Consider the following 15,876-nt stretch of genomic DNA (forward strand, 5'->3'; position numbering starts at 1 on the left):
TCTTTCCCAAAACCAGCAAATTCTTGTTCATCAGTGACCATAGTATTGAAACCGCATCCAGATCCTGCACACAAAGTTCAGTTGTAAAACTTGGGAGAGGAAGAATAACACATGAGAAACAAAAATCAAAAAACACACATAGAAAAAGCAGAGAGAATTAAAAACTGTATTTGAAGTATAAACCTGCTGAGTTTTTCCACAGAACTGAATTATGCCAACAATTTTGGAATGTTATTCTCCCAATCTCTGCTTGTTGTCGATGGGCTGTGCCTTGCCAGCCACGGGCAGCATTTCAAATGAAAGTAAGATAGAGCATATCTTAGAGCGATAGAGCAATTCTCATTTGTGTACTGGGTTTACTAGGAATGATGAGCCATTTTTGAGAGGATTTTGAATGGAATTTGCAAAACATCACATCAGAAAAAGGGTCAGTGGGTTGTGGCGAACTGGATAACTCTGCTATTGGTGCAGCTTTAAAAGATCATTAAAACACGCCTTGCCATTTGCAAGTGGAGGAACATTAACTTCTATTTACTGAAAAACTTTGAGCTATACAGATGATAATCAACATCCAAGCTTTCCAGTACACTAATGTGTTTACATTAATGTGGTTTAAAACACAAGACTACTTTTACAGCAATTATATTCAACAAAAGGAAGTTCTGTCCCTTCAGATATTGTTCTCAGTTTAATCCCTTTAAGGAGTCCTCTGCAACATCAGATTGCAGATAACAATGGTGTGATTTCCATTTGAATTAAATTGTGTTTACTATTATGACATACTTAAATCAGTGACTCCAGTGTATGCTAAATGTTGCGACAGTTTATTTCCCTCAGAAGTTTCTAACGCTGAGCTGTTAAACAGAAGCAGAAGACTTCTGTTTCAGTACTCCAGTAAAATTACCATACCTGTAGTTATGATAGAGATGAATGCCACAGCAACAAAAAAGACAACGAAAATAATTTCTATCCTCATCTGGAACCAGCGCAGCGTTGACAGGTAGAGGAACCAGTTTGCCGTGTGGAGGTTGAGGGCTTTGTGAAATAACGTCTCAAAATATGGCTGCCGGCCAAAAGCTCTCAGTGTCCACAGCCCTTTCAAACTTGTAACAAGATGGGTGAATATTGGGCTCCGAGCTGTTAAGTGTTTAAATTAGAAACATCATAAACACTCACGAGCAAATACCTTTGATATAATGCAAATACGCAGCCCCCGTGCTCTAACTCACAGCAGTAAAACTATTGCCAGTGTTTAATTTACATTTGTTGTTGGGGTACATGACTGAAGTAATCCTAGCACAGGATATACAACAACAACTTTTGCATGGATGTATTGCCAGGAAGGGATCACATTAATTCTTCACAGTTAGCATACTACTTGGGGAAGCTCCTGGCCTGCTGTAAGATGCCACAAGAGAAAGGCTGCTCCTCCCCAGACCAAATAACTCCATCAATTGAAGGGGTTTTTTGGCACAGAGAGAGTATTCTAATGCTCTGGATTCAACTGTACTGACATGGTAATTTTAAGCAGATCTTGCATGGCATTAAAAAAATGGTGAGCCAGTGCTGGATCCCTGTGAATATTAAAGAAATTTAGATTTAGATCTGAGGAACTTCAGAATTAAGTAAAGTTCACTTAAGTAAAAGGGAAGATGACCATCAGTGTTTAAGATTCAGGAATGATTTGCTGAGGATCTGCCAGTTTGTTGTAAAGTCAGGACACAGTGCCTGATCTGCAAACCCACTTCAGAATGAAGTTTTCCTTTTTATTCGGAACGTGTTAGTCTCTTAAATGGGGGGAGAGGAAGGAAATTAAGTCAAATAATTTATTCAGAAATAAGAAATATTTGCAATAAAGATATCCATTCTAAAATTTTCTTATAAAGACAAAAACTGGTAGGGCACATACCAAGTCTGAACACAATTTTTCAAGCTACCTTTACTCTCAAGAAAACTGTATGTCAGGATTTTATTTGTTTTCAGCTGCAGTGGTGATAAAGCCCACCTTTAGAAAGATATTTGCCATTGCTCTTTGGCAGCAGAGCACTCAATATTAGCTGGATCAGTAACAGCACTGGCTTCTAGGAGATACGTGTTCTGCTCCCAGAGACAATGGCATCTTGCAAGAGAAAAGGCAAAGAAGAGGTGAAAGGGTGAATCACTTCTCAATTGATCTGCTGTGGATTCAGAAGTCTACCAATTTTGCTGTTCCTACCTTCAGATTCCAGTTGTTTCAGTTGCTGAGAAGTGTGGAGGAAGTATGCCCTTAACACAATAAAGGCTGCTATCACAGGCACTGATGCCAGGAAGATGTAGGGTTGTAATATTGAGACTACTGTTATAGCGCCAATCACAATCAGTATTAACTGTAGAATGAAAGAAAAATACTATTGATACAGTAAACTTGTCATTTTATAGACGAGAGATTGGTGATGAATCTCCTTCCCATGGCAACTATGTATTGTTTCAACAAACATAAAGTGCTAACCTAAGTAGGATTTGCAGCTGAGAACAAACCTGCATGAAAAGATCATGAAAAACGGAGACCAGATTCATAAGCTGCCTAATAATCTTTTCTAATAGATGTAAGAAGTGTGTTTTGCAGTACAACCAGTATTGCGGGCTTGTAAACTATGAAGCACTGTTTAACCAGTCTTTACTGGCACCAGTGCTGTTTCATATCTTCATCAAAGATATCGACAGCGAGATCAAGTGCACCCTCAGCAAATTTACAGATGACACCAAGCTGAGTGGTGCAGTTGACACGCCAGAGAGATGCGACGCCATCCACAGGGAGCTGGACAAGCTGGAGAAGTGGGTTCATGTGAACCTCATGAGGTTCAACAAGGCCAAGTGCAAGGTCCTGCACCTAGTCGGGCCAATCCTCAGTATCAATACAGGATGGGGGATGATGTGATTGAGAGCAGCCTTGTGGAGAAGGACTTGGGGATACTGGTGGATGAAAAGCTGGACATGAGCTGGCAATGCGCACTTGCAGCCCAGAAAGCCAACTCTGTCCTGGGCTGCATCAAAAGAAGCATGGCCATCAGGTTGACGGAGGTGATCCTGCCACTCTACTCTGCTCTGGTGAGACCTCACCTGGAGTACTGCGTCCAGCTCTGGAGGTCTCAGCACAAGAAAGGACATGAACCTGTTGGAGTGGGTCCAGAGGAAGGCCACAAAAATGATCAGAGGGATGGAGCACCTCTGCTATGAGACGGGCTGAGAGAGTTGGGGTTGTTCAGCCTGGAGAAGGGAAGGCTCCGGGAAGACCTTATTGCGGCCTTCCAGTACTTAAAGGGGGCTTATAAGAAGGATGGGGGCAGTCTTTTTATGAAGGCCTGTTGCAACAGGACAAGAGGTAATGGCTTGAAATTAAAAGAGGATAGATTTAGACTACATATAAGGAAGAAATCTTTTATGAGGGTGGTGAAACACTGGAACAGATTGCCCTGAGATGTGGTACATGCCCTGTCCCTGGAAACATTCCAGGTCAGATTCTGTGGGGCTCTGGGCAGCCCAACCTAGCTAAAGATGTCCCTGCTCATGGCAGTGGGGTTGGACTAGATGACCTTTAAAGGTCCCTTTCAAAGCGTTCTCTAAGTATCCTTGAAATTAAAAGAGGATAGATTTAGACTACATATAAGGAAGAAATCTTTTATGAGGGTGGTGAAACACTGGAACAGATTGCCCTGAGATGTGGTACATGCCCTGTCCCTGGAAACATTCCAGGTCAGATTCTGTGGGGCTCTGGGCAGCCCAACCTAGCTAAAGATGTCCCTGCTCATGGCAGTGGGGTTGGACTAGATGACCTTTAAAGGTCCCTTTCAAAGCGTTCTCTAAGTATCTGGTGATTTTAAATATCTTTATATGAATTATAAATTTGTGTATATATGCAAACATAAAGCATATTTATTGCGGCAATGGTCAAACACTGGAACAGGTTACTCAGGGACCACGTGGATTCTCCACCCTTAGAGATATCCAAAACCCAACATGGCCCTGAGCAACTTGCTCTAGCTGAACCTGCTTTGAGCAGAGGGGTTGGAGAGGTCCCAGGTCCTAGGTCCAGAGGTCCCTCCCACAATCTGTGTCTCTGTGATAATTAGCAAAAAGGAGAAAGTCATATGTATAACTTTTCTGTGTCTCTCAGAAGAAACTGACTTTGTTAGATTAGCAGAGTCTATAGAAGTCTGAAGCTGCCAAACAAGTTTGAATCTATGGAGGATCAGAAGGAATATTTTATGAAGGGGTGACTGGTAAAAAGTATTCAAGGCAGTGGTATGTTCAATCATCTTCACTGCAAGAATGTGAAAAGACAAGGCAGCTTATCATGCATGTTCAGGAGCTTCTGCAGTTGAGACTGAGGAGACAGAGGTGAACCTATGTTCATTATGGGGGCATAGAACCTATGTTCTATGGGACATTAGAGCATAGGTTAATCTCTGAAAGGCATCAGAACAGAAAAGCCAAATCTAGGGATTTTCCTTATGCTTGAAAACATGAAAAAAAAAATTCTTGTAGCGAGTTTGAAATGTAGAAACCGACTAACTAAAATAATTTTGGAATAACCTTCTCATGGCAGATCCAAAATATTAAAAACAAAATGGCAACACAGTGGTGAATCTTGACCACACCAAAGATGGCATTAATGGTTCAGAGGTCTCAATGTCCATGTTTACTTATTCAGCAAATCTTCATGACATCAGCAGAATATGAAGTAGCACTGTAATGTCCTTGAACCTCTTCTTGTGGAGCTGCAATAGCCTCTCTAAAGTCACGAACCTAAACTAGCAATTACTAATAAAGATATAGGGAAAGGGATTCAGTTTTGATCAGACCGACGCGTGGGTAGGGACAGTAAAGCAGAGCAAACTCGCAGAGGGAGACAGGCAATCTGCGCAGCAGATGTTTGGGTTGATTTAGCTGGGCCTGAGTATCTCCTAAATAAAGGTAGAGGGGAATAGAAGGGCTGGGGAAGATTTTCTTTTGTTTCTTACATGTTCTGGGAAGCAGCTGTATCTGAGGAAAAGCTGGTGTTGCAGCATTAGTGATGGGATACTAATGAGTAGTGCTGGGATCCACACAGAGCCAGAGTCTCCGAATAGGCAGGATGGGAAGCAAACGAAGGCATCCTTCTTGAGAAACACTGAAATTGCCCCTGTCTATATTTCTTCAACGTTCTTTTCAGTGTGAATTGGAAGGTCACTCAAAACTCAAGATTTTGCAATGCATGAAGTTTCCCAGGAGATATGCTGGGAACAAGACTTTCCATCCAAAAAAAAAAAAAAAAACCAGTTGCAATTCTACAGCTCTTAGGGATGTAAAATTCCTCCAAGCAGTAGTCATCTAAAGCTCTCTTCCATCACAAATAGTTATCCAGTGCTTGATGGACTCAGCTTAAATCCCAGAGACTCAAGTGAAGCCATGAAGATATGAAGGATAAAAGACAAAATCAGGTAGTCAAACTTGTGAAGGGAAAAAAAAAAAAAGAGAACTAATCTGCTCAACTGACACTTGAAAGGACATCATCATGGGTCAAACTGCGCAGTAGGGCAGGACTGGAAGACTTTTCACAGAAGGTAAAAGAACAGAAAACCCAAGAATATATTCAACAAAAGGGAATAAATAAAGAGTGATGCTTACAAACTGTGAACAGAAGAGGCTAAGTAAAGTCATGAAAATGACTGAATGCAATCAAATCATAGCATTAAAAAAATACTAATCTTGAGCCAAGGTAACTGAAAGAAACTAAGGAATGCCCTTTACACTTCTGAGGTTGAATGTGGGCAGCAGCAGGGATATTTGTACTATAGCGACCTGCAGGGCTAAAAATGTTTCTGAGTACTAGAAGTGTTTTGCACAAACGGTGGAAGTACATACATAGGTAAGTACTCAAAAAAGAAACAGAAGCAATGAAGTTGACTTACAAGATAAGCAGCTATGTAAATAATAAACAGACTGAAAAAAAAAAGGAAGTGGGGTTTAATTCCGGTTGTCATTTTCTCATTAATTTAATTTCCTTTGCATGATATACAACTGAAACTTTACAGTGCTATAAGACAGCAAAATTTAGAATTTTTATTCTACAAACCTGAACGAAGTCAAATACAGTAAGCGGAAGTAAGTCATCCAGTACTGCTGTATCTTTTGAGAATCTGTTAAGCATACCACCTATGGATTAGGAAAAAAAAAAAAAAAGGAAAGAAAAAGAAGTGAAGCATTTTAACACCCCAAAAATCCTACATTAATGACTTTTAAAAAGAGTACAACTTTTTCTGAACAGATGTTAAGAACAAGGGGGGGTTTTGTAGTACAAGCAATTCCATTACAGTTTAGCAGAGCTACAGCTTCTTTCCTCGTGGAAGAATTTGGCTTCTGTTTCAGCTCTTGGAATCTCAGAAAAACCCCAGGAAAATGTAATAAAAACAAAGAAAATTAAACAGGACAGAAACAGAGGCACAAAGCATAAGGTCTGCGCCCCTCATGCATCAGGCTCCGCCGTTACACAGACAATTTGCACATCAGTATTTGTAAGTTGTACAGGAGTTTCTTGTCTTCTGAGCAGAATTACTGTATTAATTGCCAGGTAACAACAGAATTAAGAATGCTACGGGAAAATTAAGGAGAACCCTGTGTTGTATTGTCATTTACCAGTGTCTCCTGTAATCTAGTACGCACCAGTAAGAAGGGTATGGGATAGAAATTTCACATACAGCTGGGGATGGAACTTGTTGCATCAGTTATATAATGAACTCTGTATCAACTCCAGAGCCAAATTTGAATACGCATACCATTATTCACACTAACTGATGTTTCATGACATTTTAGTAGGACTGCTCATGAAATAAAGCTCTATTTATCATCCACACCTGACTCCTTGTCATTTACCACATAGTTGACTATATCTTTTCTATTGCATCTTGCATTACGAACTCTGTTCATTAGAAGTTATTCTAGTTTTATTGCCTCACTTAACAGTTAATTTTCTCCAACTTACAAGGTGCTATTTCAAAATCAGAATTGACAACTGAAATATGTCACACTTAAAGTGCTATCAAGGTTCATTAAAGAATTCACAAATTACTTCATGTGGCAAACTTTTAACACTCAGCTTGACTGAAAATGTAAATGAGAAGCAACAGCATCTTTAACAGAATGAAAACTGTTTAACTGAAATGAAACCCATACACGAGTCAATCAGTTCCCATCTCAGTCACCTGCTTTCCAAGAGTTGAATGTTGACATAGGAGCATGAAGAACTGCATGCACCATCTTTTGATGAAGAGTTTTAGACACTGTTATGAGCGTATGCACAAGGGGCAAACCTCTGAAGATTCCCATGGCAAGCAGGGTATCTGCCACTCCCACGTAGATATAAATGATGTAGTAGGAGCTAGTGTCCGTGACAATCACAGGAGGTTTGTCAGAGGTACTGTTTTCTGATTGTGTTGTATTTGCTTTCAAAGCTGACCTGCATGATGGAAATGAAAAATAAATGCAGTACTGGAAAGTGTGGGGTTTTTCTCTTTTGTTTACTCTACTAAACAAATACTATCTCAACATTAATTTGTTTTAAAACTGTGTTAATAGTTAGTTATATATATTTACAATCATTTTTAAAGTATTTTCTCGTATGTAAGAAACAGAAATTATGAACTACCCCATGTTCCACTAAGGCAAAGTTACTCTGTGTGTGTTCAGGGGTCAAGGCAATAAATGGCTTATTCAGCTTCTCAGATCTCTTTGGTGATTCAGGCACCTATCAGCATTTGTGGTACTTTCTGAAATTAGTTGCAATTGCGCAATGAAGGGTTTCTACCAAGCTGGTAATCTTCCGCAGATCCACTGCCTCTTTAATCACAGACAAAACTAGACTAATCAAGGAAAATGCATCCCCTTCTTTTAACCAGAAAAAATAGTGAATTATTATAGAAGTAAAATGCTTTAGGTGTACTATAAAAATCGAAGGTCTTAGTGACCTATTGTAAGGGGACATCAACGTAAATCCCTCCTCCTCCAGATCACACCTAAGTCACCATATGCTTTCTATATCCAAACATACAGACTGAGCTGGCAGGAGAAAAGCAGGAACCAAAAGCATTAACTGGGGAAAAGCCATACCACTGCTCAATACATTTTAACCTTCATCTGACTGACTCTGCAACTTTTGGATATTTTTCATAAGTGAGCAGAGGAAATTGTACAAATGGGGTCTTACCTAAACCGCTCCCTTAAAATGTTCCTATGCAAATGTATCACCTGGAACCTCTGAAAGACAGCGGTGGACCACAGTGTATTCAGGGTAACCAAGTCCCTGCACCTCTGGAGTGAGCTGACCCCGGAAAAGTGTTGCGTGTGTTCTGTGCTCAATAACAAGGCACAAACCATTGCTTGTTAGCACTTAAAGAAGCACCAGCCTAAGGTAACAACTACATGAGGTATTTAGGCCATCCACCTATGCACCATCTTATTGAATATAAGCTAGTGCCTATCCTTATAGAATTCTGGAAGAATTTATTCATTAGTTATAGCAAATATCAATATAAAGGAGACCTCAGTTTCTCAATAAATGATCACTGCTACTTACATTTTAAGAAACCATAAGCCAGCAAGAGAAGCAGCCACCTGTGGCCAAAGAAAAGAGAAAGAAAAAAAAATTTTGTCTTGTCACATTATATACTTGTAATTGCTTATCTTCTTTCACTGACTTCATAATAGATTTATAATTTATAATGCTGTCTCTAGCATTATAAATGGATGGAATTCAAACTTCCCTGGAGCCAAAACCTTGTCATATCTGCTCCTCTTTCTACTGAAGCCGTTCAGTGCATCCCACCAGGAAAGCTACATTTAGACTTGTATTACAATCAAGTGCCTAAATATTCTTTTATTATTTTTTACCATAGTATTACAAAGGCTTGCTAATGCATTCCCAGTGACAAGGAACATTCACTGTGTGCTTTCACATATTTTAAGTTTTAAAGATTGATATATCTTGATAGCATGGCCCTAAAAGAGTAAGTTTCTCAGTATCTTCAAAGGCAGCTATTCAAATATGAATGTCAAACTTTACCATGTTATTTTTTGCATTGCTGTTCTTGCTAGATGATATCTACATTTGATATATCTATTTGTCTTACATTGCTTGACTGCTAGTTCTACATAATGCCCCACATCATCTGTTTTAATATTTTTTAAATGTGGAATTAAACACTTTTTATTGTGAGATGCTTCAGTGCTCAGTAGAATCTTCCTCTGTGATGCATTATCTTGCCTGTCCTTCACCTGGTCCACCACATTTCAGTTTGCTCTATTTCTGCCTATGATTGTTTTTCTACGGATTGAAACATAGTTTCTATAATCCTCTTCCCATATACTTTTACGGCACTGGTACAGGAATGTATTGTGATAATACCTCAGCACATAATTAAAGCCTTCTCCTTGGGAACCATTAACTTGTGCAGGTCTTACAGTAGATAACTCAAGATTGACTATGATGCCCTGAATTTAAGCATTTGTAAGGATCAAGATTAGAAATGAACATTGAATATAGGGGGATAAATCTGGTACTCCTCAAAGTTAAAATTCCCTTTTACCCTACAATTCATATCCATTTTTTTGTTGTATGTTTATACAGTCATTTGTTACTACTATGAAAATAAAACTTTTATGGTAAGAACAGCTATGCATCTAAATACTGTCTTGCTTCTGGAGGTGGTTCAAAAATTTGGGATCTCAAACTAGACCTAAGCTCCAAGCTTTTTTCCTGGTTCAAAAGAACTAATTTAAATTACCTGCAACATAACAACAGTGTAAATTTAGGATACCACAATCATATCCTGCTCCAGGTCTGATGATACCAGAAGTTTGAATGCCACCACAGAACCACTAAAAACTTTTCCCTGACATAATCAGCCAGATACTAGTCCTATATCCCTAATGGTCTCGTCTCTTCTTTCAGCTCATATTGACAAATGTCAAGAGAAATTGGTACCATATTTTATATGTTGACATATGAATACAGTCTTCTCTCCAAAATACATTTCTTACCTCAGAAAAACTTAATTTAGGATATTAAAAAAGGACACTATAAGATTCTTTATACATGCTAAAAGTCTTTCCTAAATTGTGAGACAAGACAAAGAGCAGGAAATTTCTGTTACAAGAAAAGTAGGCAGACTTGTATGATCAGGTGGATGTACTTCAGCACTCTTACTGTCAGTTTTCCACTGTGCTTGGTAAAAATCTCCACACACTGTCCAAACACTCCATCCATCTTTAAATGCATTCAGCTCTCTCCCTTACTCACCACTCTTTTTTCCCTAGCAGCAAAGCTACTAACTCATTTTTGAAAATAATTATCCAGCATTTATGTATTTGCTCATAAAGAAAAATTATAGTAATCACTCTTACTAACCACCCCAAGGCTCTGCAAAGATATCTTTTAATGGAAAATGGAAGATTATTCACCTGTGAACAAGAGGCCTGCACAGGGCAACAATTCTTACGTATGGTACCATGCAGCAAAAAATAACTAAGATAATTTGAGAAGGTGGGACTTCTGCTGCCATGTACTCTATTTGGTGAGAAACTCTCATCTACACAGTAGAAAAGTCGGGGCAATATCATTTAAAAGCAGTTGCCAAAAAGCAATACATACATAAGCCAATGTCTTGATGCTTTATCCATTTATCCTTTTATCACAAAGATCACAGAAAAACATAATTTGCAGAAACATGACATCAAGAGCAGATTTTCTTACCTCAACTAAGAAAACAGTCACACACAAAATTAGAACAAAAATCAAGTTTTTGTGGACGGTAATGTATCTGAAATAGGTATTCCATGTGGTAACAGTACCCATGCTTTCAGCATCATCAGTGAAGCATTCCTGTCGAAGAATTGATAGTAAGAATTATAATAATATCTACATACGAAAATTTATGAACATGAATTCTGTCATTCTTTCTGCAAACTCACTCCAAAAAATTGAACTGCAGCATTCAAATGGCTGGAGAGGAAGGGACTGACTGGTTGAGTCATCTCTGGTATAACAACACAGTCTGGAGATTATTTGAAATTTTCAAACAACAATGAATGAAACAATCAAGACTTCTCCAGCACTACTATAAACCGAGAAGTTGTTAATCAATAAAGCAAGAGTAGAAAAAAAGCTTCAGCAAATTACGAGTTTAAATATTTCTTGTAGACTTTTTTCTACCCAGGAAACTATTTCAGAAAATTTTCCTATCCTGTGAAACACAGCTGTCAGTTTTGAAAATGAAAGTAGTTCGTCATGACCGGTTGTTAGTTATTAGAAAAAAGGAATTTTGGTCCAGTTCTTGGTATAAAACTCAACCTTAATTGCATAATTTACAGTATATCCGTAAAAATAGTAAAATCCAGGTTAATCCTGTGTTCATTATCTGTATCAGAACATAAGAGCTAAGCAGTCTGACAAATTTGGCGTTTGATCAAATTCCGGTTTTGTGCTAGTATTGCAAATGTATTTTATTTATTCCATGAGCGTTATCACTTCAGATGTCAAATGTAAAGACTCAATTGTTTTAAAACAATGTTTTTTCTATGTTATGGTTTTATATTTAATTTTAGCATAAGTAGTCTTCAAGGTAGATTAAAGTGCAGGAGATTAAAATTCTGTATTGAAATTCTCCACAGATATTATTCAAAACCTATTAACAAATAAGGCAAAATAATTTTTGAGGATTTCAATGATTTCAAAATGATGATGCTTGAATTTTTTAAAAATCACAGATATTCCGGAAAGATATTCCACAGAGAAGTACCGCATTAGGAATGACACAGACAAGTGGGAGAATATATAAGAAGTATACTGCACTACACTACCGCCATATTAAAAACCAAGATGAATGTAAGTTAACACACACCTTCAAATCCTCTTCATTGATTTCGTCAGTTATGTCCAAGACACTGTCTCGAGACAAGCGCCGGGTGTAGATATCTATCTCAGAAGACAGGTTTGTCTGAGGCACCATTGACATTTTCCGAAACGTTGTACTTCCCTTTTTGGGAAAGTTAGGTCCATGGTTTGCAGAGGTGCCCGTCATCAAGTTTAACACAGATTGCCTCCTCCGGCCTTGCAGCATATGGTCAGTGTTTAGCATGTTACTCCGAAGCAGACCTACATCTCCCTGTTCCAAGTCAAGTACCAGAGAGAGCCTCCTTTCTGGTGGGTCATTGTGGCCATCTTCTATCCCATTGACTTGCACCCCGTTCTTCTGCACTGAGAACTTCCTATTTGCGTTAAGGGGGTTAATAATTATGGAGTTCTTTCTTTTGTCATTAAAATCTGATGTTTGTTTAAAAGATTGCTTTTTTATTTCATTTCGTGATCCCATGCCTTCTCCTTCAATGGAAAATCGACGGAGAGTCTCGGTTAGAATTGAATTTCTTCTCTCTGCACTGAACTGATCAAAAGAATCAAATCCCATCAGCTCTGAGCTGAAGTCTGGCCGTTGACCTTGAAGTTCAGAAAATGTTCCATAGAAATAGCAGCTCCCCTCATGTAAAATTAGTATTTTGTCAGCAATCTTTAAATGTTCCAGTTTTGAAGTAACCAAGATCCTAGTTTTATTTGCCATCAACTTGCACACACAGCTATAAAAGATGAAAGTGTTGAAAATTAGGGGTTTTTTCTCATGATTAAATGTCGCTTTTTTCTCTTTCAGTTTCAATCTATTTGCTTTTACCTTCCCCCCTCTGAGAATGGGCAGTCTTGGGTGTTCCCTCAAACTATAAGGTGGTATGGCTGAGACGTGTGAAGGGTGAGTGCTTTATGGCAGGAACCAAAGAAAGGGGAGGAATTTAATAATTTTCAGATTAATCCAAAAAAGCACAGTTCAACGTGAAAATTAAATAGTTATTTTTGTCTTAGGATTACTTAGATCTTTTGCTACCAAACTTAAAATATTAGCTCAATTTCAAAACTTCAGACTTATGGTGAATGAAAAGCTCATGGATGGCAGTGTGTGTGTCCTTACTGTTTTGAGCTACACAACCAGGACGAGCCAAACAAAAGACTCTGCCTTTGGCCAACCTCCTGCCAATTTCCTGGTCAGCAGGCACTTTCAGGTGAGTAGTGGTTGAAAAAACAAGACAAAATACAGCTTTTTCTAAAAAATTTATACTTACAAAGCAGGTAAGTGTTTTAAAATCAAAGCTTTTCTGTTACAGAGGCACACCACATATAAAGATACACACTCGGGGAATAATAGTTTAAAGCAGGCTCAATGTGTTGAGATGGAAGAGGGAGAATAACATTCATACCTTGCCCAGTCTTGTTCCCAGCACAGTATTCTGTCCTACTGCTAACACAAATACTCAGTCATAAGAATCCCTAAAAATAAGCATCCCAGAAAGGTATAATTTTGATCACTTCAGTATTTTTGTACCATTATTAAATTTCTGCTCTTGGTTTTACTTTGTGCTGCTTCATGGGATCCTTAATACAGTCCATCAAAGCACCATACCTTTCAAATATCTCTTTTTCTGTAAAGATGTCTAAATGTCCAAAAGGAGAATCCAGGAGATACAAATCAGCATCTTTGTACACTGCTCTGAACAGAGAAAATGGAAATTACATTAATCCTTACAACTTTACATAAATATAATTTAAAAAGATCGCCTTTGCAATTTTTTCTCAAAAGCTTGTAACTATAGACTTTCCTACAGCATCATTATGGAGCTGGAGTTCAGCATTAAACGTGTTTATAAGACAGTTTTCAACAAAGTCTTTCCTTGCTGCAAACCACTTCACAAACTAACTGTTTTCCGTTAACTCCTGTGCAATCAAGGAAGCTATACAGCTGCCTTTTACACAGGTTACTGCAAGCATCTGCTTAAGCCTGATCTGACAGTCCCCACTGGACTATGGTACTATGACCATTTAAATGGGAATTTGGTACCTACTGTAACATCTACTGGTACCTGAGGGAATACTACGTATATGTAAATAAGCATGTTAAAAGACTTAGGTCTCAGCACACAGTTTTAAAAGCACTTGGAAATAACTGCTGAGCAAAGACGGGTGCTAGTAGCGACCTTCCAAGCATTATCTGAAATGGAACTGTACAATATTTCCAGTTCAGGACATGAAAAAGTATTTGTCACTTTAGGACCTTAAGCTATATGTACCTGGACATGTCTCACTGAGACCTAAACCTGTAGTTAAGAGTGGTTGTTTTTGGATCAATTTCAAGAGAAGTTCCAAAAGGCTCCTTGCCTTCCTCTGTAAGTAAGGAAATCATGATGTGATATGAATCAGGGTACAGTTAGTAAAGAAAATTTGGACAATTGCATTTCAGTACTTTCTAAAGTACTCTAAAAATGAGGTTTTAAGTTATTATGTAAAACAATGTGAAAATATTTAACTACCAGGAGAAGAAACTCTCAACAATACTGTGTTATGTTAATAAACCAACAACTTCATTGAAAAATCCTCTGTCACGATGGATTTCAATGACCATACATTATGATTTAGTGGCTGCACAACAACAAAAAGTTCATACTGTTCTTGATGCTTTCACCAGCAAAACGTTTTCAGCTTTTTTTCCTGGAATAATGGTAGGACTCCAATTATTGCTATAATTTGTATTTTGGACTTAGTAATTATACATGATTGTCTTCAGGGCACCGGGTCAGTGAGCTAGCTCAAACCTAGTGCATACACTGCTTTTTCCCTTGGTCCTTTCTTTACCCCAGTTGTAGCTGCAGGTACTGACAGTGTCTGTGAGAAAGATGGGCTCAGGCAATCTCCATCTGCTTCTCATGACGTCTGGTTGATGGTGCTTCCAGCAAGGATTCTCATTTCACATGAATTTTCAGAGAGTACAGCACATGTAGGCAGCCAGTCCAAGTACATAACGTCCATCTTATCACCAGTGCAGGTGCGTACAACACAGGTCTGTAATCCTAAATTTTCTCCTCTAGCTTTCTCAGAGCTTCATCTGCAACCCACACCTTAACTCCTGCACATTTTGCAGCTCACTGAGCTTAGACTGGAGCTCCCCCCAAAAACGTAAAGCAGATACAGCCACTGTCTTTGGGACATGTAATTGTTTTTAAAATAATAATTATATAGCTGACAATAAATGTATCAGCTCTGTGACTCTCCAGTAAGTTAGCTGTGACCACCTGAAAAGTGACAGTCGTGATGATTCATAGGGTCTGGGAAATACTTGACATAAATGTGAAATTGCATTTTAAATTAAAAACTAGAAGGGTTTTGTTGGTTGGGTTTTTTTGCTTTGAAAGATTTGCCTGCTACTCTCTCTCCTCTTATCTTACTGCATAAAACAGAACCATCCATACACCTCTTCCCTGTCACAAATCTGCTCGAAAAATCCACACTGAAAGCCTCTCTATTTTAATGAACCCATCTTTTAGCCCTACAGAGACACGCACATCTTTCATGGGATGCTAGTATGGATCACCATAATGTGATTTTACTCCTACCCAGCATTTCCGAGCATGGGAGCCAGCAGAATTTGCACTTGGCACAGAAATAAATGGAGCCATTTACACACCAGAGCTGTCATTACTGGATTTCTCATGATAGCTATGTGATTCCATTGACACACATAGCTACTTTATAAGATAAACATCTATATCATTGTTCTGTGGACCTTCAAAATTCCTGACTAACATTAGAAGGTCAAACAGACAAGGATAGACCATTATTCATAGGTACTGACTAGCCACTGCTTTTCATTTTTTCTTTTCACAACAGAAAAAGACCCAAAGCATTAGCAACATGGCTTTTTTTTTTTTTTTTTTTGGTCACCACAGACAGGAGTTATGGCATTAATCAATATAGAAACTGCTTTGTAGCAG

At 38.4% G+C, this 15,876-nt stretch overlaps 1 protein-coding gene across 1 annotated transcript in view; it reads right to left on the reverse strand.

The window, feature by feature from the left end:
• The window catches only part of CFTR (cystic fibrosis transmembrane conductance regulator (ATP-binding cassette sub-family C, member 7)), a gene marked incomplete at both ends in the record, with an annotated part of 55,422 nt that overhangs the window by 9,121 nt on the left and 30,425 nt on the right, over window positions 1–15,876 (reverse strand). The window contains 8 exons of the mRNA XM_010137035.1: window positions 910–1,137; window positions 2,216–2,366; window positions 6,095–6,174; window positions 7,221–7,474; window positions 8,591–8,628; window positions 10,766–10,894; window positions 11,913–12,642; window positions 13,515–13,601. Of these exons, the coding sequence (XP_010135337.1) occupies window positions 910–1,137; window positions 2,216–2,366; window positions 6,095–6,174; window positions 7,221–7,474; window positions 8,591–8,628; window positions 10,766–10,894; window positions 11,913–12,642; window positions 13,515–13,601 (1,697 nt within the window). The remainder of the gene's footprint in view (window positions 1–909; window positions 1,138–2,215; window positions 2,367–6,094; window positions 6,175–7,220; window positions 7,475–8,590; window positions 8,629–10,765; window positions 10,895–11,912; window positions 12,643–13,514; window positions 13,602–15,876) is intronic.

Source organism: Buceros rhinoceros, unplaced genomic scaffold (assembly GCF_000710305.1).
Source record: "Buceros rhinoceros silvestris isolate BGI_N320 unplaced genomic scaffold, ASM71030v1 scaffold1025, whole genome shotgun sequence".
Taxonomy (NCBI): Eukaryota; Metazoa; Chordata; class Aves; order Bucerotiformes; family Bucerotidae; genus Buceros; species Buceros rhinoceros.